Source organism: Apostichopus japonicus, chromosome 4 (assembly GCF_037975245.1).
Source record: "Apostichopus japonicus isolate 1M-3 chromosome 4, ASM3797524v1, whole genome shotgun sequence".
Classification (NCBI taxonomy): domain Eukaryota; kingdom Metazoa; phylum Echinodermata; class Holothuroidea; order Aspidochirotida; family Stichopodidae; genus Apostichopus; species Apostichopus japonicus.
Genome location: NC_092564.1, coordinates 3,618,485 through 3,642,525, shown reverse-complemented (window position 1 = coordinate 3,642,525; position 24,041 = coordinate 3,618,485). Strand labels below are relative to the sequence as shown.

The 24,041-nt window shown below is 35.3% G+C and overlaps 1 protein-coding gene across 2 annotated transcripts in view; it reads right to left on the bottom strand.

The window, feature by feature from the left end:
- LOC139966172 (uncharacterized) overlaps positions 1-23,818 on the bottom strand; it is a 28,351-nt gene extending 4,533 nt beyond the window's left edge. The window contains exons 1-23 of one of the 2 annotated variants that reach the window (XM_071968936.1): positions 23,548-23,818; positions 21,696-21,820; positions 20,519-20,645; positions 19,500-19,571; positions 17,845-17,916; positions 17,286-17,357; positions 16,461-16,532; positions 15,014-15,085; positions 14,519-14,590; positions 13,852-13,923; positions 13,540-13,611; positions 13,346-13,417; positions 12,708-12,779; positions 10,392-10,460; positions 8,884-8,955; positions 7,839-7,991; positions 6,597-6,665; positions 6,082-6,150; positions 4,950-5,021; positions 4,032-4,088; positions 3,386-3,564; positions 1,102-2,738; positions 164-290 (exon numbers count right to left, since the gene is read on the bottom strand). In XM_071968936.1, the coding sequence (XP_071825037.1) occupies positions 164-290; positions 1,102-2,738; positions 3,386-3,564; positions 4,032-4,088; positions 4,950-5,021; positions 6,082-6,150; positions 6,597-6,665; positions 7,839-7,991; positions 8,884-8,955; positions 10,392-10,460; positions 12,708-12,779; positions 13,346-13,417; positions 13,540-13,611; positions 13,852-13,923; positions 14,519-14,590; positions 15,014-15,085; positions 16,461-16,532; positions 17,286-17,357; positions 17,845-17,916; positions 19,500-19,571; positions 20,519-20,645; positions 21,696-21,792 (3,448 nt within the window). In that variant the 5' untranslated portion in view covers positions 21,793-21,820; positions 23,548-23,818. The remainder of the gene's footprint in view (positions 1-163; positions 291-1,101; positions 2,739-3,385; positions 3,565-4,031; positions 4,089-4,949; positions 5,022-6,081; positions 6,151-6,596; positions 6,666-7,838; positions 7,992-8,883; positions 8,956-10,391; positions 10,461-12,707; positions 12,780-13,345; positions 13,418-13,539; positions 13,612-13,851; positions 13,924-14,518; positions 14,591-15,013; positions 15,086-16,460; positions 16,533-17,285; positions 17,358-17,844; positions 17,917-19,499; positions 19,572-20,518; positions 20,646-21,695; positions 21,821-23,547) is intronic. The other variant, XM_071968938.1, reaches the window with a different exon arrangement.
- Positions 23,819-24,041: the final 223 nt, after the last annotated feature.

The window sequence follows — 24,041 nt, the reverse complement described above, 5'->3', positions numbered from 1 at the left end:
ATCAAATATCAATTTAAAATGGTACATTCTATAGCAATTTGAATTATACTATTAATTAGTTCCATGGTTAGGTCTTAAAGCAAGATCGTGTTAAAAAATACCTTTGATTTTTTTCTTTGCGGTTGTCAGGGCTGTAAACCCACTTTTCCCGCCGGAATCTTACCTGAGATTATCATAAGCACAAGCACGTTTAAAATAATTAGGACGATTGAAACTGGATCCTCGTAAGTATCAGGAATTCCATTCGCAGCTACAAGGACGTTGATAAAAATTACTGTCAAAGAGAGCATCTGTTAGGAGCAATGAGACAAGTGCCTTTGAACAACTTTGATTGGAAGAGCTGAAATGTTGATATCATTATAGCTTGCTAATGGGACAATAAAACCATATCATTAAAGCTTGTTAATAGGATAATAAAACAATATCATTATAGCTTGTTCATGGGACGATAAAACTATATCATAATAGCTTGTTAATGGGACGATAAAACCAGATCACTGTAACCATAAAGCTTGTTCATGGGACGATGAAACCATATCATTATAGCTTGTTAATAGGACGATCAAACTATATCATTATAGCTTGTTAATGGGACGATAAAACTATATCAGTATAGCTTGCTAGAAGGGACGATTAAACCGTATCATTATAGCTTGTTCATGGAACGATAAAACCATATCATTTGTAGCTTGTTCGTGGGACGATAAAACCATATCATTGTAGCTTGTTCGAGAGATATAAAACCCATATCATAAGGGACGATAAAACCATATCATTGTAGCTTGTTCGAGGTATATAAAACCCATATCATTATAGCTTGTTCATGGGACGATAAAATGATATCATTATAGCTTGTTAATCGGACCAAGGTCGTACCAATAGTCATTATATTTACAGCGAGAAGTTAAATGGTTATCTAAGTTTTATGCGGTTATATAATTGCGCCATGTAAATCCGATCATATTGTGTTTCTTGAATGTTCTTCTTCGGGGTGAGTATGAATCGAATTCTCCCTTCAGTAGAATTATTTTAACTATGAGAGTAGACTGAATTATTGAAAGTACCGATGGTATTTGTATGAACATAAAAGTAAATTCTTACTTGCAGGTGTTGTTCATATGGGTTTTTCATAGGCCTGTAACGAGCATGCAGAACCAAAAATATCACAGATATGCACGTCGTCAGGAGTACTGTCAGTCTGTCCTCCCATCCATATAATGTGATCAAGAGAGTTTGAGAAACCTTCCTGGTTAGCTCAATGATTTCCCAAAACCAGAAATCATCTTTGTAATTTTCACAAAGGAATTCAAGCCATGGCGTAGTCATTGCGGCCTTAGTAGGCCTGGAGTCGTTGATGAGAAGAGGAGAATCTTCATCATCATCGTCGTTATCTTCATGAACTTGATCATGTCTAACAACTTCATCTAATCCTTGTTGCCTCAGACCCTTTTCATCATGAACATTTCGCTGACGCCATTTGATCCATAGGACATAGAGAAGGGAGGCTGGAAACCCAATAACATATACCACAGTGAAGACGTAGGCTAAAGCATTGTATGTACCGAGGTTATCGCAACTGACATCAAGGTCTGATCGGAGCCGTTTTATGTAGTAACGACTGTTGTCATCCAAGAAAAATGTCTTACATGCATGTGGATAAAGTTGGAAAATTGATGAACATACGCTTGGGTAAATGATGAAGAGAAGCACGACGACGCAGGTAAACAGTTTGGACTTCAATCCTTCAAACGACCCTTCGAGGTTGGTGGTAACAAATCTACGTCTGCAGATAACGTAGACTTTCTTTATAACAAAAGAAATGAAGGGAAAGAGAATGACTGCCACCGGGATGGAAACTGCCAGGATAAATTCAATCTTTGGATTGATTACCAAGCGATCATCATAGCATCGAGGTCTCACGAATAACTTCAAGATATTCATCTCCAAAGATGAAATAAAACTGCCAATGATGACCAAAGGTCCAGTCCAGTTAATGTCATGAAATGAAGTGAATATTTCTCCAACGACCTGATAAAAACCGAGCAACAGCTTGATTCTAGAAATAATTACGTCTAAGATTGTTCTTGTCTCATGAGAACCATCTTCTTTCTTCATCTGCCATAAAATGAACACCATTATCAGCACACACGCAATGAAGAACGCACTGGTTTCTAGTATGAGTATTGCTATGTTTGGACAGTGTACGCATACATTGAGAACTGAGTAGTAACTAGGTTGACAGTTGTAGCAAAGCCATCCTTGGTACCCTTCTGCACATGTTCCTTCAATCTTCTCTTCATCATTAATGCAACTCTCCTGTCGGGGACATTCAAATATCACAGGAAACGTTTCATTGTAGCTGGTGTAAGAATCCAACAAACGGTTCTCTTTCTTCAGATTTGCTATGAACTGCTTGTAATTACTCAGGTCTGCATCCGGAAAGTCCCAATTCCACATATAGCCAGGAAGAAGTGTCCTATAATCCTCGGAACAATTAAGACCATCTTCTCGGCAGAGTGTGCAGGGACCGTAACGGTCTGTACGTGCATAGTTCTCCTTACAAGAGCAGGCTCGATATCCGGCAAATGTCGATTGATTGGTCCCTCCTGGACAGACTTCACAGTCTTTAGTTGAAGAACCACCTCCAGACTTTACATAGGTACCCTTGTTACATTGCTTGCATGCGACACCCCCACGAACGGTGGCAAGCTGACCGATCCCATCTTGGAAAAATCCACCTGAAGTTAAGGAAGAAACCAGACATGGATCGTAATTGCGTCTACAACGAAGACCCTGTGTTATATGTGGTTCAGCGACATACATCGTCAGTCGCATCAACATATACTTTTCTACGAGATGTACATATTGGAAGTTGCTAGAGGGTCGTTAGCAACTCCACGAGGAATGGTTTATGCTTACTCATTTCTCAAGATTTCTAAACCATAACATTTAACAAAAATTGAGGTTACCTCACCGTGACCGCAAAGAATCATTGATCAAGTAACCAAACACATTTGAATTTGTTGAGGAAAATATCTCTACTAAACGTTATCACCAACACGGGCCCGTCCAGGTCGATTTTAAGTCAGTCTTTAGAGAGCTTTACAATACAATGGAACGTATTTTCATGCTGTCTTTGTATTTTTAATGTTTCACATGTTGTTTACATGTTTAATTTAAAATATACATTTATTTTTAACTTTAATGTTTTTGAGAAAAAACTAGCTTTCTTCTTTACTACTATAGTCGAGAAGCGATTACAAAGTCTTTCATCATGGATGTTAGACTGTTCCGAATTTATCTATCGCCATCGATTGTACATAGTACAAAACAAACTAACAAATGCAAACCAATAACAAAATAAAAGTAACACTTCGTTATTTACCACGAGGACACGGTTGACAACCAACTGTCACTCGGTCTGCAAAGGTGCCGGGTCGACAGGGCACACATGTTTCCGTTAAAGCTTCGCATTCGAACCCGTTTCTGTCAAAGTAATCTGCAACCATTATATCCCACGCGAGGAGATGTATCTTGGGTAACGATTGTGGATCGACACACTTGCTGTTGTTGCAAGCATAATGCGTTTATCAATTTAATTTGCATTAAAAAAATTACACATATATAATCATGAGTTTACGTTTCACCATCACAATCAACATATATTTCACAGACTAATATTTAAAATTGGTATAGGTTACAAGACAAACCGGTAATTAGAATCCTTTATGAAAATATTTGTCGCAAAATTGAAAACATATGCTAGGTCTTGTTATTAACTATAGTTGTAGAAAAATAACTCACCAAAAGACATGTTCATGGTTAGGAAGAGAATACATAATTGTTTTATTTTATTCTTGGAGTATGAGAAATCAATAATGCCGTAATCTTATATACCATAAGTTTATATTCCGGACGCCGACTTTTCATGTTGATTGTGTGCGTATTAGCAGCTAATCACTATATAAAGACTTTGCCCTCAGGTTGAATATATCACATTCTGTTTTTTTTTTTTGTGATTGGAAACTTACATTGTTTCATTATTAGTGGATCGTGGTAATTGAGATAACGAAGCACAGTTAACGAAGCTGTAAAAAGAAGCAAAACCATTTATACTGGTCTTGATGGTTGGTCCTTGAAGCGAGTATGTAATATATTATTATGATTATTATTTATTAATATTATATATCATATCATTGTATTTTAATATTATATTTAATTATATAAATTTTCTTATATGATACATGTATATATATATATATATATTTGTGCGCGGGGGCTCTCTTGCTTAGTTACCAGCTTCGGTCGTTACTCTATATCAATGCAAAATACGTATGGACTCACCGATGTGGAAATGCCTGCATATTTTACACGAGTAAACTTTGCTAAGGCTTTCTAATTATTTAGTACAAGATCCACCATGCATGAATCATCAGAGTTTTCTTATTTTCCATTGCATAGTTCCAACACCGACGGCGGCTACGAAACTATTATTTAAATTGATTAGAAACTTAATATGTCTAAACCCCTATATTGAAGTTCACAGACGGAAGCGCGATGTGCAAATCGTTTCATGGTTGTCTGTCGGCACTCATTAATTGTTACCGTTAATTATGCATCTTTAATAAACGGTATTTTCGGACTGAACCATGTGTCTTATATCCTATCTGGATTCCACATGCTCTCATGTAGGCTTTTTTGGAGTAGGTTGGGGATGGTGCGGGAGAGGGAGGGGAGGGGAGGAGTCGTCTGCTTCTCTAATATTATTCGAGTTCTTCATTTTTCTGGCAATATCTGTTGACAACTTGTTTCTCAATTGTTAAGTCAAAACACGAATATGAGAATCTTACTCGTAGTTGAGTCATTGTTATCATATGTGGTGGCATTATGTAGAAAGGGGCAGATCGTTTTTATAATTTACATAGTCTCTTAATGTAAATTGTACTTACATCGTCGATTCGTTTCTAACTCCTTTGACGAATTCTTTCGATAAGTTCTTGATGTTGTTACCATAGATATGCCTGAAACGTAAGCAACCGAGATTTACTTGCCTTCTTATTGTCTTTAGAGCCTTTTGCTTTGTTTTGTTAATGTGATACGGTACTGAGCGTTGCATTATAGGAAGGTTTCGTCTGTGGACAATCTGAACCCTTATCAGACGTCCGGTTATTATTGTCTCATACGGATCCTCATGTAATATCCCTAAATTTCACCTGTTTACTGTTGCCCCGGCATCATACATTGTCCACTTTTATCGTGCAGTAATGTCAACTTTGTCCTAACGATAACGTGACACTTACAGTGGAAAGCGAAGGGAACCATATAATTTATGTCGTTTTAATCAAGCTTGCAGTGTCACATGCCAAAGGGAGTGTATCTTACATATAACGTTCCTTTGTGTAAACTGACATGCCTTTTCTGCACTCCCAACATGTTTAAGCTACATATTCTATGTAGGCATGTGTTAGTTGATCCCCCAATCTGCATCACTGGCAATTGTTTATCTCATGCGAGATCTCGACGACGTATTCCTGCTATAACAAAGCCCTAATTCTAGTCGGAGCTTTTGAAATATATTCCATGTCAGTCAGTATGGTCATTGTTCCACGAAACTCTAGATATTTTGTTTCTACCTCTCAATCCATTCAACCAAGTTGTCGACCCTACTTTCCTTACTCTGACATTTTTAATCGTATCATTCTTACAAATGAATCCGTCTTTGCTATTATCTAAATAACTTGTTTCTTGTAAAACTTTTATAAAAAGTAAATTTATTTTAAAAGAAAGATCAAACTCTCAAAGCTACCTATAGGCAGAGAATGTTCTTTGAATAAATGGCCTTTGTTAATAGAACGAAGGCAGTGCAACATACACTGAAGACCATATCTTCTAGAGTTGATGACTCTATAAAGTTGTTGGAGGAAAATATTTGAACCCATGTAAAGAATGAATATATTTAGAAAAATTTCCAAACTGAAAATTGTGAAGTGTGAAGAAACTTCGCTTAATATTAGGAAACCAGATGAAGTTACGCTTATAGATAGATTGGTCTTCACGACAGTCAAAATGTATTATACTTACACCTCTTTTATCATGCTTCCAGTGAACGGATTATGCAGTACTTCTGTCAATCGGTTTGAAAACAAAAATCTGTGGCGAAAAGTCAAAAGTTAATGTCATTGAAGTTACAATTAAATTGACTTTTTGGTCTTGCTATTGTGAAATATTGCAGGGAAATGAAGAGATTGCGAAAACCACATAGAAAGTTGAAAGTTTGAGAAATAGTCTGAATTTCTAGATAAAATGTTCAAAAATATGTGTGTCAGCAATTTCGAGAAACAATTTTAATGACCATGAATGATGAATGATGGTTTGACACCCCATATTGCGTCTGTTCTATACAGCAAGGAGATGTGTGACAACTATATTGCTAATTATCATTTGTAATTACCTTGCAATCATTGAAGATAGGCACCTAAATATTTTTCACAGTTTTGATACCAAAAGTTATTCGCCATGTTCAATCAGAAATCAACAATTCACATTAAACATTAAAACGTATACAATCAAATACTAGAAAAGAAAATAGAGCTTACATCCATTGTAGGTTTGGCCCATTAAAAACCCCTTCATCCATGGTTTGAATATAGTTGTTTGACAAAAATCTGAAAACAAAACATATCATGCCATATCGGACTCACGTGAAGGTTTACTGGACATGTGGGGTAGACCAATTTAAATATTGAAAAATGTGCTTCGATTGTGAGAGATATGCACAATATGAACAACAAAAGGAGGAATATTTGTTCAAGATTTTGCGACGATCAATCTACCATGTTGTTATAGGATAGGTATTAGACCATGTGATCATGTATTTTCCTCTTTGCCAAGGGTCAAATGTTTTATCCTGTTTATTCATGTTCTTGAGCAGATAACTGTGTCACAGCCAATACAGCGGTAATTATGACGCAAGGTGTCATTTCCAAATCTTTCAATGATTTTATGAAGAGTTAATATCATCATATTGCATAGCCAAAAGTCCACAAACACGAACGTTTGTGTTCCTTGCTATGAGTTTGTATATATGACGAGTCCACAAATAATAACAATGGGTTGAGAGTAACCAGCTTGAAAGCAACAAGCCTCACAAGCCCCAAGCTATCGTTACTTTCCATTTAACGTATAGAGGTAATGTTTGGTGGTCTCGAAAATGCCGTTCTTTCCTAATCGTTAGACTCCTTATGACATATCGCAAATGGAATCGATCTTGAGTAAGATCTAACCACAACACTACCTACAAAAAGCTAGAAAGAGAGAACCGAAGATATTACATAGCACCATGCTTAAACATTAAACGATAAAACCATGCATACGTCCTCATATTATAATACGACTCGTCATATTATTCGATTTAATTGATTTATGTTCCGTAGTTTATGCTTATGTTCCGTTCCGTAGTTTATGTTCCGTAGTTTAAGGAGGAAGACGGCCAATGTGACTGTTTTTGTACACACAAATTTAGACATTTATTCCGAGTTAATGCTGGGAAAGTACGATCTATGGATGTTAATGGAAGAATGCTGTACCCCAATATGTTTGCAATGAAAAAGGTCTTTTCTGTTGTACAGGGACAAAATCCATTTTCACGGTTTCTAAAGTACAGCAAGAAAACGATTCATTATGACTTCCGCTCTCAGTCGAAGTCGAGTATCTAGTGCAAAGACGTTATAAGATCGGAAAGGAATACTACATACATGACGTACGCACACAACGATACGTATTTGTAGTCAAAGAGCAGCTATAAATGCACAATAATTAAGGGGAACAGATAAACATACACGACTTTTAAATTGATGAGTTTGTCAAAAGAGCCACTGTTGATTGCCGTCAAACGATTTGATTGCAGAAAGAGCATAGTGATTGTCAGCCTGTTTCTATTTGGTTTAATGATTGCAGCTGGCACCTCTGTGAGCTGATTGTCTGCAAAGTCCCTAAAGTATGAAAACAAAAAGATACAATTAAAATAATGTTTTCGAGTACATCAGCTTACTTTCTTATATTTAGTATCGTATTAAAACATAGGATTTGCAATTTGTGTTTTAAAGAATGTCATACATTTACAGCATAATATGTGGGTAACCGCCTCACTAAAATGAAAATTTGCAAGACAAAGAAGGTTTAGCGTATGGTTGTTAGCACTGACACTAGGATGACGATGTGGTACTTTTCCTTAAAAGCATATCAGTAAAAATTCGTAATGTTTCCTTGCAACAAGCATGAAGCTTTCCTTTATCAAATGTCTCATGTAAAATCAATTCTTAGGATCAAGTGTTGAGAAGTTATTGCGATAACTAAAGTGACCGATAAAGTTTAAAATGAATAGTTGTTCTAGATCATGATTTGTTTTCGAAAAATATCGCGTGAGAACATTTTACACCAAGAAAAAGATGGTAATTCATCCTTAATACACCAAGGTAAATATGGATTTGCAGAACCCATAAGCAGATTAAAGCTTCTGCAATCGCGTAAAGAATTTTGATCTATAACGGACAAGTCCGAGTGTGATTGGGGGTCATCTGTGACATAAGGAATGTGTTGTGAACCTCGTTTTTCTCTGTCAAATTACCGTAGTGATATATACGTCTTCTACGTGCGATTAATACCATATACTCGTATGTAGTATTAACAATTCATTACTCATAATCCCGTGAGCAGTTAACCTACATGAGTTATGCTTACTATATAATGTCTATTTCTATCAATACAGATATGATTTGGCACAATTTTACCATATTCGTTGACAGAGTGTGCACAAGAGATATTCGGTAAATTGGGTTGACAACAAGAAGCTAAATGTACATAGTTAATTCAAAGTACCCTTACAATGCTTCCGTTACTGTAGTGTTTGCAAAGATGTCTTGAGGTAAACTGCTTATTTTATTTCCAGAAAAATCCCTGGAAAGAAAGAAATAGTACGACAAAAGGACAACAATTAGATTACAGTATTCATCAAATAAAACGGAAGCCTTTTGTAGCACTGGTATATCACCCAACCTTCCATGGTTTTATATGGACGGCTTATGGATGGCTTTTTAAGATTTAGTATGGACGCCTGTTCCAAGTTTAAAGATAAATCGTTAGGCCGATAGTTCAGGTGCTTTTTGCGAAAGTGAGAACATTGCAGTATTGAACCCCTGTGTGGCGAGGGGGGGGGGGGCGCAATGTGCCATATACGACGAGATGACGTCAAAGACGCACTTAAAGTCGTATACACTGACAATGTATAGCTAAAAATGATTGAAGAGATAACACAGGTTTGCGTTTACAAGCCCCGTAACCGAAACAAAAGTTGCTCAAAGTGGAGGGGTCCTTCCCTGAGGTCACCTTTCCAAATCGGATGTCAGCCAGATGTTTTGTCCTCACCCCGTCAAATGCCAATTTAATTGATGGTAGCTGATGTCATGAAAAGTCAAATCAATACGAAGGTTATTTCAACTGAAATTCTCTGACTCTTGAAATGGGGACAAATACTTTCGCTTTGCCCCAGGCTCATCACAACACCACGGAAGCTGCTTTGAGCCTGATCTAAAAGGCTGGTTAAGGTTCACTTTACTAAGTCAAACATATCGTTAAATTTGAACAAAATTATCAGAGAATATTACAAGTAGACAATCCCCAAATAGAAAAACCTCTGCCTGACACTATAAACAGTATAAAATGTGTACATGGCATAGACAGAGAAGTAGAACAGTTATTATACATTTGTTTTGGTGGTGCATGGATCAACTTTACACGATCCCGAGTAATCACAAATTTAGGATTAATGTGGAGAGAAATTTTCGTAGCAATAATATTCTTGTTATTACAGGAACACAATGATTTTTATCATATGTATATTATATTTGTTAGTATATATTAAAGTTTGTGATATTACAATTTTCACATGAAAGGTGTCCCGGAATACTAGAATCTAAGGCCGATGTAACAGTAAACAGTAATTGTTGTCAATATGTAGATAGCGTCTGGACGGACAATATTTATAACAGCAAAATATATCGGTTAGAAAACAAAATACCAAACTTCATTTCTCACGTTAGTAAAATCCCCTTCTCATGAAATCCCTCCCTCCCCCTTGGAATATTTAATATTCATGACAAACCGTCCTGTATAATTTCATATATGCATTAATTGAATTTATGATAAATTAATATTTGTTTTTAAATAGTATGAGGGAGGGACATAGTTTCGTTAGTAAACGTTGCTTGACCGGACATGTTTCTATAGAGGATGAAATCCACTTCGACACCACCGTAGCGATTTAACAGTTAAAGAAGAATACAAAAAGGACTTTTGGAGCAAACTGACTTCAATACGGTATGAATTCTACTTACAGGGATCCAACTGTAATTCCAAGAAACAATACTCGAGGAACTGCTTTAATCTCGTTTTCATCGAAGACACTGAAACCAAGAAAGAATACAAATTCACAAGAAAAAAACAAAATAAACATTCGATAAAATACGTATTAGCCTACATGTTGAGGTGTGGAGAGGGGAAACTCAACTCTTTCTTGGTCAATTATAGAGAAACACTCTCTTATCGGTCGGAATATTATTGGCACCTGACGCAATCTGAGAGCCACTCATGGAATATATGTGCGTGACACATGTACAGTACAGCTGGTAGTAGCAAGGACGTGTTTATCTGCCGTTCTGGGCGTTCGCAATTTCTTGTCCTTCTTTTTAGTGAACTGATATTCTTGGTTGCCTTTATATTTATAACCTTCCTTATACTGCAGGTGAGGCGTTTTTACTTTCTTTATTCTCCATTTTCTCCGTGAAGTGATTAACTTTAAATAAGACATTAGGCTACTTAGCATTCGTTTTCACCAACCGTGTAAGATATTTACGAATTCTTAGCTGCTTTTATGCCATTTAGGTGAAGACGAATGAAACAAAAACCGAAGGCTATTAAATATGGGTGTTCCTTCCGTCGTTTGGTTCTTAGATGACATTTACTTTCCTTATTACTCTTAAAAGTGACTTGCTTAGCTATATGTACAGATAGCAAGTCAATTTAAAGTGTCCACTTTATAGAGTTATATAAAAAGTAACGTTTTCCTTAACATTACCTTAGGCATTTGACCTTTGAAGAAGCTTATTATAAGGGTCAGCTAGACACACGTATTCATGTCAGGGCACATTTCTTCGAAGTAAGTTAGTCAAAGTACCATTGGAATGGTGACTCCCCGAAACTCGTTAGGGGGTACTACTAAATACATTTAGTTCTACCATTACGTCCAAACACCGTTACCATGGTAACAGCAATAGGCAACAAACTTTAATAACCAGTCCGCTACAATATTCCATGCTTGCAATTGGGGCCATGAAATAACAAACATAATTTTCATGAAATATAGTTGGAAGAAAAGCAGCCAATGTTTGGGCTTTTTCAAACCTTTTATCAAAGCTAGTTCTTGTATGACCGCCGAGGTCTAATAGTCACAGTTGCTCAAACTCCCTCCGCCATTTTACAATACAATCGTTGCCTACTAAACGTTTATTCGTTAGTCTAGTACATCCTTTACATTATAAAGCCTATTAATTAATGTCTAGTATATCATATTTGTTGGTACATGATTTATAAATGTTATCCTTATTAATTAAGCAAAATGGGCTGATGTACATGCCAAATCGCTTACCGAATTCATCATAATAATACCACACTGTTCACACTATAACTTCATCGCAGCTTAGGATCTGATTAGCAGCGGTGGATCCAGGATTTTATATCGGAAGAAGTGCGGTCTCGGGATCCCATCATTATCATCATCATCCTTGTTAGTCAAACTCCGGAAGTAAAGTTTACTTCCGGGGAACAGTCCAGCCACCGGGAAGGCGAGCTGTATATTATTTGTTTATGGCTAAGTACTCCCGGGAGGATGGTATTTTAAATGCTCGGGCAGCCTTTCAGTAAAGTATATGTCAAACTGTTGCTTACTAACATAGCCTATTATTCCTTAGATATATTATCAAGACTGCAATAACAGAGATTCCCGTTGAAGCGTTTTGGAATTTAACGCATTTGGAAGAGCTGTAAGTATATTGCACTGATTGCATTCAGTACGTTGCTACAGTACTTTAGATGTGTGAAATGTAAATTGTAACGTAAACAAGGCTCTCTTACATAAGAGCAGAAACAGTATCGTATCCACTTGTCCAGCTGGAAGAGTGTGGCTTAGTATGCTATTACTTGAAATTTGTGCGTCTTAGTTATAAGTATTTACCACTTAGACATACTTCCATGGACTGTCTTACAAGCGTCGAGTTGGGGATAAGAAACACAAACACATTACATCCATTGACACGTATTTGAATAAAAACTGTCATCGCCATTATAACGGCATACTATTAAACCATTTGTAATTTTTTTTTGTAACAACGAGAATCATTACATTCTAATGCATTGAATGTATATCTATTTTTCAGTAAATTCATCCAATTTGAGAATGATTTGCTTTTCTTCTTTTTGCACTTGCTCTGCTCACATACATTGCTAGTCTGCCTGTTCTTAATCTTTTGCTAATCTTCCGGGAGAGGGGCACTGCACATACCCACAGAATACCTGGATCCGCGTCTCGGATTAGACTATTCACTGAGTTAGAACTAGAAAGAAGTTTGGAAATTATTATGAATGTGGTAACTTACACTTGGTCCAGCTGAGTTATGTTGCAGAACAGGTTTTCAGGGATAATCTCGATGTTGTTGTGATAAAGTGCTCTGTAAACAAGAAATTAGTCTCCATCTTTACTATTTTCCTTTGAAAAATTCCTTTGCTGAGGTCAAGGAGGAAATATAGGCTCTTCTGCTCGATTAAAATAAATACTTCGTTCAATCGAATGTATTTCCATCAATCACTTTTCGATGATATCATATTTCAATTTTATTTTAATTTTATGACATAATATGACCGATTAATAGAACCTTCGGTAACATACTTCGAACCCACATCTGTAAGAAGGACAATGGAGTTTGATGTCAAGTACACTATCTTTAATGCTGGTTTATATCACCTTTGTCGGTACATATTAATTACATTACATAGTGCTTGAGAAGTAGTTATACCAAATTGTGTATGTGTATTTGTGTGTGTGTTTGGCAGAGAAGGTGGCCTCGTGTTTTTCATTCACTTCCTTTCACCTCTTCCACTACTACACTAATCATACCAAAACGTGGGAATTCAAAATGCAAACTTGATTGTATATTGATATGCAATCAAACGCAGGATAGATATATATGTTAACAACGTTAATATTGTGTGACCCATTTATATAACTTCTACTTACATCTGTGTCAGAGAAGATAAGTTCCACAGTAGCTTCTCTGGGAGGATAGTGATTTGGTTGGTGGACAAATCCCTGCAAAAGAATCCTATTATCATTAAACAGATTGCGAAGGGTATCATAAACAAAGCATATGAACGTTTAACGTTTTCATGTCAGCATTCCAACAGGATCCTGATAGAAAGTCATATACTTACAGATAGCTCAACCGTATTAAGTCCGCAAAGATATTCTCCGGAAGTATCTCGAGCTGGTTACCAGACAAATCTCTGAAAGTTAGACATAGCCATCATACGTAGGATTAGATTACAGCTGAACCATACCATGTCTGATAATCTGCTTCTTAACAATTGTCTTCAAAAGCGACTATATGACGTGAATCTGCTGGTTTGTCAGTTTGGCGGTTTGTCAGTAATGTATAATCGAAAATTAAATCACTGATGCCTGATGTTGCAATATTCTAGAATATGATTTATATTAACATTGATATTCCTCAACCTATTACTTACAGATTATCCAGCCAAACTAGATTGAAAAATACACTACTAGGTAATGTATTGACTTTGTTGAAGCTTGCATCCCTGCAAAAAGAAAAATACACAAATAGTTAAACAATTAGAGTAAATTCATTTTAATCGACGTCAGGTGTTCGCATGTTATTAAGTATGTGAAATTAACTAGTAGTCGTTAGTATTTTGATGCTAATAATGTTTATTTGGTCGAACAATTAGGTCTGTAAGTGGCTCTAAACACAAAGTAATGTTTTTGCTAACAAATTCCCTTGATTTGTCTTCCTATGTTGAAAAGGGGTTGAAAAGGAGTTGAATACAGACATTCATACATATATACATACATACACACATACAAAAGGAGTAGGAATGACAGTGCTCTAGGTCTTCCCCATGACCTCTTCTCCGTGGCCCTGCCTCCTCTCCCTCCCGCTTTGCGCACGCCACTGCTGTAGTTCTGTCTCTTATATGACTAAGTTTAATAACTTTAATAACTCATAATAAAAAGTTTGATAAATTTTACAATTGAAATTCTTGTTAGAAGTCGCAACATCCAACAATACACCCCCCCCCCCACCCGCCCCATTTAGAGGATTAACACGTTGGTTAAACTCTATATAAGCGGTTGTGATGGGGTAAACGATTAGTATATAAACAGCATACTCACAGCAATATCAAGCTTGTCAAGTTCCGTAGCAAGTCACCTGGCAGCGTCGTCAAATAGTTATTGAAGATATATCTGTGATTATAGCGGGAATTCATGACCATCTTTGTAATACTTCCAGAAATAACATACTGACTTTTATCTTGATATTAATATAAGTATTTACTGGGGCGGGGAGAAGAAGCAAGCAGTATGTTGACTAAGAAAGAGTTACATATTTACAACGCAGGGTGGAGAGCCCCCCAAGAGATTTAAAATAGCACGTTTTTTTAATAAAAATAACCAAAATAAAAATAACAAAATAATGAGAAGGACGGAACAACTGTCATTCTTGCCTCCACCTACAAAGCAATATCATGTCCAGTTTGCTTTATGTCCATATTGGAAATATAGCAACGAATGATTGAATCTAGAACTAGAGAAGAAAGTTGATCTAATCCTTATACTTCTAATATACGTCACACGTTTATATAGACATTAATTGTTTATATTACTCACAGCCTTTCCAGTTGATATAAATTCCAAAATATGTTGTGAGGAAGTGCAGCGATCATATTATCATTTAGATATCTGTGAACAAATGTTTTTTAAAACATGAGTGTTCCACAAACTGATTTCATTGGTTATTAGAATATAAGACATTTGTGATTATTCCAAAAGAAACAAACTATACGAGAATTGATCAAAACGGGAGCCGTATGCGCCTCTACATAGTTGACTTGATCTCTTTTTACCCTTCGAATTAGAGTTTAAAGAGACGTAAATACAAATGAACATAAATAAACATCGACATATTGAATAGGCCATCGACAAGACAATTGTGATACCAGATAGGAAAGAAAGTACAGAAAGAGAAGAACACTAAAGAAGACAAAAGAGAAAGGAAAGGAACACAGCAATAACAAACGACAACAAGTTGCCGCAATAATTTATCAAATAAAAACACACAAGAAAATAGTTAAACACTGACCTAATATTTTAGCACTAAAAAGAGTGAAGCTTTCACAAACATTGTTATTACTTGTATTAAACAGTTCTTCCATGTTAAGAGTATTATGGTACATATAGTAATAATGCTTTGGGAAGTTAATCCTTTCACTTGAGAATAATGAACAGTCAAAGAAATAGTGATACTCGTCCCCAAGGTATGTAATGAATGTGTGACAAATTTGCATGCATCCAGTCCATTAAAATTAAGTTATTTATTCCTGCAAAGTAATGAAAAGAACAGCATTTGCCGTTAAGATGAAACATAAATAATACTTTGATAGGACATCCCTCATCGATATGGGTTGAGGGTCAGAAATAGAGGATAAGATTTGGATAGTGTGTAGCCGAGGCGGAGGAAACGTGTGTGCTTTTTGTGTGCGATAGCCAAAATTTTGCGTTAAGGACTTTTTAGCAAAATTTTCCGTAAATAAATCAATGTCGTTGATTGGATTATAGATATATTAGATTGGATAGGAAACCGCTATACATGGACAGTTATTTTCAAATAACATACGGTTCTATAATTGTCATACTGTAAAACGAATTGAATAAATTCCGCGAAGTTATAAAAAGCTATGAGGAGGCCTCTGTGATTGGCGTTGCCATTTTATTCTCTGACTATATATGTAGTACACTAAACTGATAAATAGGTTATAGGTCTCAAAGTTAAAATATTGCAAGAACGTTTCAGAACATCATTTATTGCAGATTTGGAATATCTGTATTCGTTCTAATAGTCACGTGTCGCAGTCTTCATAGACTTTTGATACTAAATTAAAACGATATTCACTTTAAGTAAAGGGCATCAACTGATGTTCAGTAAAGTACATATTTATCACACTAGTATAGTTCGATGGCCAATTACGAGTTTTCTTTATAAATATATATATATATATATATATATACCAGCCAAGTCCAGCCCAGACATCATATAAAATATTGTATAAATACTTACAAACTTTTTAAGTTTGTAAGTTTACTAAAGAGATTGCAATGTAGTGCCTTGAGTTGGTTGCCCTCAAGACGTCTGTAAAAAAAGAAATAAAAAAGACAAAATGAAATATATACCATCATTTACGGAATTCAGCCAGCTGCAATTACGTTGTCCTCTTCATTAATATATTGATAAAAGTACTTATAATTTATCAAAAAAGGTAATTTGAAGTCAGTTATTTACATGATATTTTGCAACGTTATACCATAATGATATAAGATAAGGTATTAAAGGCCGTATACCTGATGCATGTTGATGCCCCATGTATATATGAAGTTTTCGTAGCTAACAAAGTTCCGAAAAAGTAATGATTGAAATCAATTTTGCTAATGATTTTTATCAACAAAACCAATCGAACGAATCAACGAGTTTAAACACGGATAACATAAGCATGAGAATGATATAGATAAACACTGTGGAGCAACCATTGGTATAGAAAACGAACAATATATCACTATCGGCATAAAGCTAAAAGACGATTGAGGTTACAAATATTACGTGATCATTTCGACCAAATTACCCATTATTCATTCAAATTCTGACATGTATATTTAAGGTTAACGGTTATATATATTTAAATAATTATGATATTTTGGAATTTGAACCCCATGGATATATTATTACTTCCACTCCCACCCCACCTCCTCCCCTCCATCGCGTCATAATTCAAATAGACAAAGCAGCAACGGACGTGGTCACAAACATGACATGCCATTCTCCTAGTTATCAAACTTTTAAAAGATAAAGGAATGAAAGCGCTTATATAGTTTTAAAAAGAAAACTTGCAATTTCGTCAAACTGGTTAATCTTGAAAAGACTTCTGGGGATAGCACATTGATCATATTCCGCTTTAGGTCCCTGAAAGTAGATGTTTATATAGCAAACTAATATTGACTTCCTCGGGAACTATTATGCAGTTTATACGGTACATTAATATATCTAAACTATAAACACGGAGAACTAAGTACACATAGAAAGTAACACTTAGCACTGTAATAATTTGACAGTATAGTTAACTTATAAGCCATCACTAATCTGCAGTCCTCTCCCGTGTCGTACGATTGATCTAGAACTTAAAACTTATACGGTATCTTAGAATGAATCAATGCTGCTAAATATGTCACATGACCTTCAGATTCATTCAGACTCTAAAGAACAAACTTTCTCATATTATTACATGAAAACTAAATCAATGAATGTAATGCTGAATAAATACTTTATTTACATAACACTATTCACATTATTCTATAAAATGTATACTAATTTTATTTATTTATCACTTCGGTACATTTGTTAAAATAAATTTCGTGCAGCTCATCCCCGTTTTAAATTAGTATATACTTACAACAGTTTCAACAATGCTAGGTTGAAAAAGGCCTGTTCCGGAATTTTTGTGATCTTATTCCTCTCCAAATTTCTGCACAGTAAAAGAATAAAGTAAAAAATAAATAAAGATATTTTCTGTACCACTAAATTTTAATATTCCTCCAGAAGCTTCAACTGGAGTTCTCCATGATGATATATCAAGACAGAGCCATGTAACGTTCTGATCTAACTAAACTAACATTCTTACAAAAGCGAGCTATTCGACATATTGGGAACGCACTTCAGCGTGCGAACACCAGTACGTTATTATCTTCAATAAATCTTAAGTTATCAGGTCTAATCCACTTGAATTTTGGAACGTTTGCTTTTAAAGTAACACATTGTCACGTAACGTTTTCATTCAACAGTTTCTTTGAATAAAGTAATCAGGTGCACAACTACAGAACCAGACAAAACAAAAACATACATTGTTATCCCTGCAAAACAAACATTGCCTATTAAATGTACGAAACCGTTCAATAACTGTTTGGAACTCCATATCAGATGATCTGAAATCTATAAGCTCACTTCCACTCTTTAAAAAAACTAAGACCCTTCTAAACAACTATTGATGTTTGTATTATAGTGTCATGTACCTTTTTCAGGCAAAGGTTTCAACAGATGTATGGGATAGGGACGGGAGGTTTTGAGTAGGTGGATAGGTGGGTTTTATCTGGGGTTATGGGTGTGGAAAGGTGTGAAAGTCGTTAAAAGGGTCGGGAGGTTTGAGTGGGGTCAAAGACAGGGTCAGGTTTTTTTTCTAGTGTAGAGACATATTTATGTATATTTTCATTGGTTTTAGATACATATTTATGTATATTTTCATTGTTAAGTATAGGGAGAACTCTACTCGTTATGCCATAACGGGTTTTTATAGCACTACCTTCACAACTCGTTGTATTTTTGTTACTTTATATGTGCTTAATAATATCATGTGAATGTTTCGATAAAACAAATAAATAAATGAAATAAAATAAAATTATAAATTACACATAAGCAAAGATAAATACTACGTATCGTATACCCATATTTTCATTTGAATTTTAAGATCAACGTAAATTTGGTATATCAGCCTGTGTATGTATAGTATCGTAATTTGACTGATTGTGTTGACAATGTCCGCAGATTTTGGATAATTTAATAATGATACAGGGTGAAATCGTATACACTGCAGAGTAAAATCTTAAACACTGCAATCATACAATGCCATTGTTGTCGGGAGTTGTGTTCTCAAAGACAATGACATCATGTAGATAGGGCATCCATATTTGCATTAGAATGAAATGATTTTCGTTGTTACAAAAAAAATTAAAATGGTTTAATAGTACGCCGTTATAATGGCGAGGACAGTTTTTATTCAAATACGTGTCAATGGATGTAATGTGTTTTTGTTTCTTATCCCCAACTCGACGCTTGCAAGACAGTCCATGGAAGTATGTCTAAGTGGTAAATACTTAAAACTAAGACGCACAAATTTCAAGTAATAACATACTAAGCCACACTCTTCCAGCTGGACTATTGGACGATACTGTTTTTGCTCTTATGTAAGAGAGCCTTGTTTACGTTACAATTTACATTTCACACATCTAAAGTACTGTAGCAACGTACTGAATGCAATCAATGCAATATACTTACAGCTCTTCCAAATGCGTTAAATTCCAAAACGCTTCAACGGGAATCTCTGTTATTGCAGTCTCGATAATATATCTATAGAAGGAATAATAGGCTATGTTAGTAAGCAACAGTATGACATATACTTTAATATTTACTCTCCGTGATTGCCACATTCGTAATATCTTAGCCCACCATCTTTTGAACACTTCATATCACCTACTTTAGCAATTATATCATCAATTTCTTTGTAATTAAAAGGAGTCTGTTCTCATCAAAAATGCATTATCCTATACCCCAGAGTGCTTTGGAAAGAAGAATACATGTTAAGAAATATATCAATTAACGCGCGGTTTAGGCGTTACCGTGTAACGACGGTTTATTTATTTATTTCTTATTTTGTTTGAAGTTAATAGTTTTGCGGTCTCTGGTTTGCCTTGGATTTATATAAGACAAGTTTACCCTTTGCAAATGTCCTAGCGTAATTTACTTGCCCGGTAATGTTTTCGTTTGTTTTTCAATTTCTTTTCGATTGATTTTGCATTTTCATCTATTCGAGCGAGGAGTATTTACTGGATGATCTTCTTCGTGAAAAGTCATAGTATATGTTTTTGTTTGTGGCTTAATCTATATTATACAACACCTAATTGTATTCTGGTCATTTCATTGGTCAATTGCTCGTTGATTGCATGCAAAATCCGCTCTATTCCACTCTATGAAATAGAACCATGGGTTATACATTTTTGGTAGCACTTTTTTTCAACTGTAGGAGAGCAGAGAAACCTGTCTGTTCAAAACAATCTGTTGCATGAGTGCATTTTACCCATCTTAATATAAAATGTTGTATAAAACAAATAATGAATGGTTTCCATTCGTGCAATAGTGCAAATATTTCATGAGTAGAAAGATGTAATTTGTTCCATTCAACTCGGCTTTATTATATATGTTATGATCGCTATTTGAATTTGAAAGATATAAAGTGGGGTTTCTAAACCTTATTCCCAGTGGATTCCTTAATTGGATGAAGACAAAATGCAACTCACAAGAACGTAGCATTCGCGGGAATGTTTCTTGGTACTTCATATATATCGATACCTTTACAGTAGATATCGTTAAAGTCCATGTAAAATGCGCAGTCGCAAACACCATGTGGACCACATGCATCTGGAGCTGAGAATATAAATATATTGTCATATTTTTTATTTATTAATTTCTTATTCTGTGAAAACCAAACAAAAAATATAATATACACTGGACCGTGGTCTCTACATGTTATTTCCAGCCTCGCCGATGTACGACCTCGCCACCTACAGAAAATACTGTGAGGTAAATTGGTTTGCTCTAGAGACCAATGATAATGATAGATGTAATTGTGGTTCAAAATGTCCACTCTTTTTCCAAAAACTTCGACGACACTCTCAAAGTTTCGACTTCTTGTACAGAAATGTGGAGCTTTCCATATAAACGTCGACTATTCATATCACATTGTTGACTTTTTCATCTGCATACATAATTTCATCATTTTATTTCAAAATATCGATCTTTCGTGAAATTTATTAAGTTTCCACGAAATTTCGTATCTTTATGTCAAAACATGACGTTTTGTATCAAAATTTTAAGATATGTCTCATTTCAAAATTTCAACTGTTTATCCTCATATAACGAGTCGAAATTTTTAGTTTCCTTCTTTTCGAAATTGTGCTCTTTTATGAAGACATATAAACTGGGCGAAGTTCGACCAGAGGCAACTTTCTGCCCCCGCCAGAAGGCTATGTCAAAATCGTGTTGATGGGTACTGAAAAAAAAAAACTTAGACCAATGTTTGGGCGTTTTAATGTGTTTTTGTGGGTTAGTAACAAGAAAACATTAAAGCTACCAAGAGGGAAAGAGAGAGAGAGAGGTGGAGGGGGGGGGGGGGGTTGGAACGTTCCTTGTGAAGATTTAGTTGCTGAGATGCAAAGTACGTTGAAGTACGTTGTACACACATAATACGAAACATCGACTCTCGTCTTAGGGCAAAAATAGTTCGAGGTGTACTAAAGGAGAAGTTAAAGGTTAAGGGTCATGAGAATTGATAATATTTTTACAGAATACAAACAATGAGTTTTATGAACAATATCAACAAAACTTTTGCTATAAACACATTTATACAGACAATTCCATAACAAGCCTCTCTCTCGTTTTAAAGAAAAATTAAAATTTCTAAATTTCTAAATTTACCTTGACCATTAGTTCCATAGAAAGTTAGTTTGATATCAGTCAAAGCACGTCCTTCGCCGAATAAACCAGCGGTCAAAATAAGTATGAACAGCAGCATTCTGGATGGAAACTATAGCAAACAAGACCTTGCACGCGAATTAAATCATTTAGGCAAAAGATAGTACAAGGTAGTGATCAAAAAACGTAAGCAGACTATGCCTAGGTATCGGGTCTGGATTATATATATATATATATATATATATATATATATATATATATATATATATATATTTAGGTAAATCGCCTATTATTTTGCAGATTGCGACATGGAAAATGATATGGTTGTACAGTGTGTTCTCCGTCAGTCTTGCAGAATACCCAAACCGGTCTTTCATGACAACTAAATCGAGATGAATTTTACCACCCACCCTCTAACAATATAAACGGGTTTGACCCTATGGATTCAGGATTACATTATTGGGGATATATAAAATCGTATATGATAGATTTGGATTTAAATAACTGATGAGCAAAGGTAAACTTTTATTAATATTTACATGAATAGCGCATAGTTGCTGATGAAAGCATCCTCTTCATTAAAGGTTTGGTCATGCATTAATATAGTATAAATGAGTTTCCTTGTGGGAGGAACTTTTCCATTTCGTTAAAGTTAGGCCCTCGACCGATAGTGAACATCATTTTGAAGTGCAATATTGAAACTTTACAAGCAAACAAAAATTAATGTATACCTTATATTATACAAACGTTGCGTTACATATAGCGTCTAGGCAGTGTACTGCAGTACATAATGTACAGATAAGTCTAGCGTATAATGCAAACGTTGTGTTACATATAGCGTAGGCAGTGTACTGCATTGTATACTGTACATATACGTCTATCGTATTTCTTTGATTCCTTTAATTAACCCATTAACAACCATTATAGGAGGTATACCCTGAAGAATACGCTCGTTGTATTTAACACTGTTTTAGAATAACGTTTCTCTTTCGATATCTTGAAGTAAGCTGCACTCAGCACACACACACAAAAGAAACATGTATGTACTTATCCTACAGTCCTTGTGTCTGCAAGTATAAGGGTAATTCATTTTCAAACTTTTGGATTTACTAACTTTCATATGGAATATTATAGAACGACACATTTCACATCGAATCTGTAGGCTATTTTTGCTTCATTGTGATAAACATATCAAACCATGCACAGTTAATATATCACTGATAATTTGTGAAAAGTTGAACAATCTGTTTCTGTAATCGATATATAACATTTTTATGAAGTGTTAAGGGGTGGTGTTGGTGGTGGTGTGTGCGTGCGGGAGCAATGGGAGGGGGGGGGGGGGTGAAACATGTGAGTAGATCCTATAGTGTACACCTCGTTCCACAAATGTCAGCAGCCGTCTGGCAGAGATCAAATGTATTACCGTATAGCCTATGCTTCCCCTTTTTCGTAGCTTAACATTCATTGACAGTGACCATAGCTTAGACCATAAATTATGCAATTTATGACATAGACAGAGGAGCTTATCATTTTGTTTCTGTAAGATATTCTTTCCCCTTACAATTATAATTAAATTATATTCCTATAATAAAATTTAACTTGTAACTTCAAATACGTTACAGGAAGACGTAATGGAAGTACGTATATGGAAATGTTACTGTACTAGCCTACACATGCAGTACTACCTGAGGAACACGTGAGAAAAAAAATGAAATACCTATAAAACTGTTAATTTGTATGGTAAAGTAGAGTTAACAAGCTCTAAACAAAGTCCACAAGTAAACGCAGTAAAATGACTGCTTTCATGCAACCAAAGTGTTGCTGCACGTTTACGTATTTCAACAGAGATACAAACCTGTGCTGCATTCAGACTGTTCCAACTATTCGCTAGTCAGCCGCTGTACAAAAAAAAAAGATTAAAAATGTGTCTTCCTTTACTTCCTACTTTCTTTTTCCTGGATCTTAATTTTACACATTCTATTACACAGGCTCTCTAGTGGATAAGCAGTTTGCAAACAGTTTTATTTTATTTTGATCTTATAACTTGTTAGATTAATATACCGATGTATCTACAGTAATTGCAAGAAGTAAGCGATAATTCGTGTTAATTCACGTGCGAAATATCGATGACTGAATACGTCAAAACACTCATCAAGTTACATTCACTACACTTACGTACTGACACATATACAAACCGGGCTGGTATATGTATATCCATCGATAGGAAATGTTCGTGTTTGTGAAAGATCCATTACAGGAAATACAAGTTTTACTCATGGAAATATATATTTGTATTGGATATACGCCTATACCCTTGTAATGAAATCTAACTGTGATAACAAGGTGACA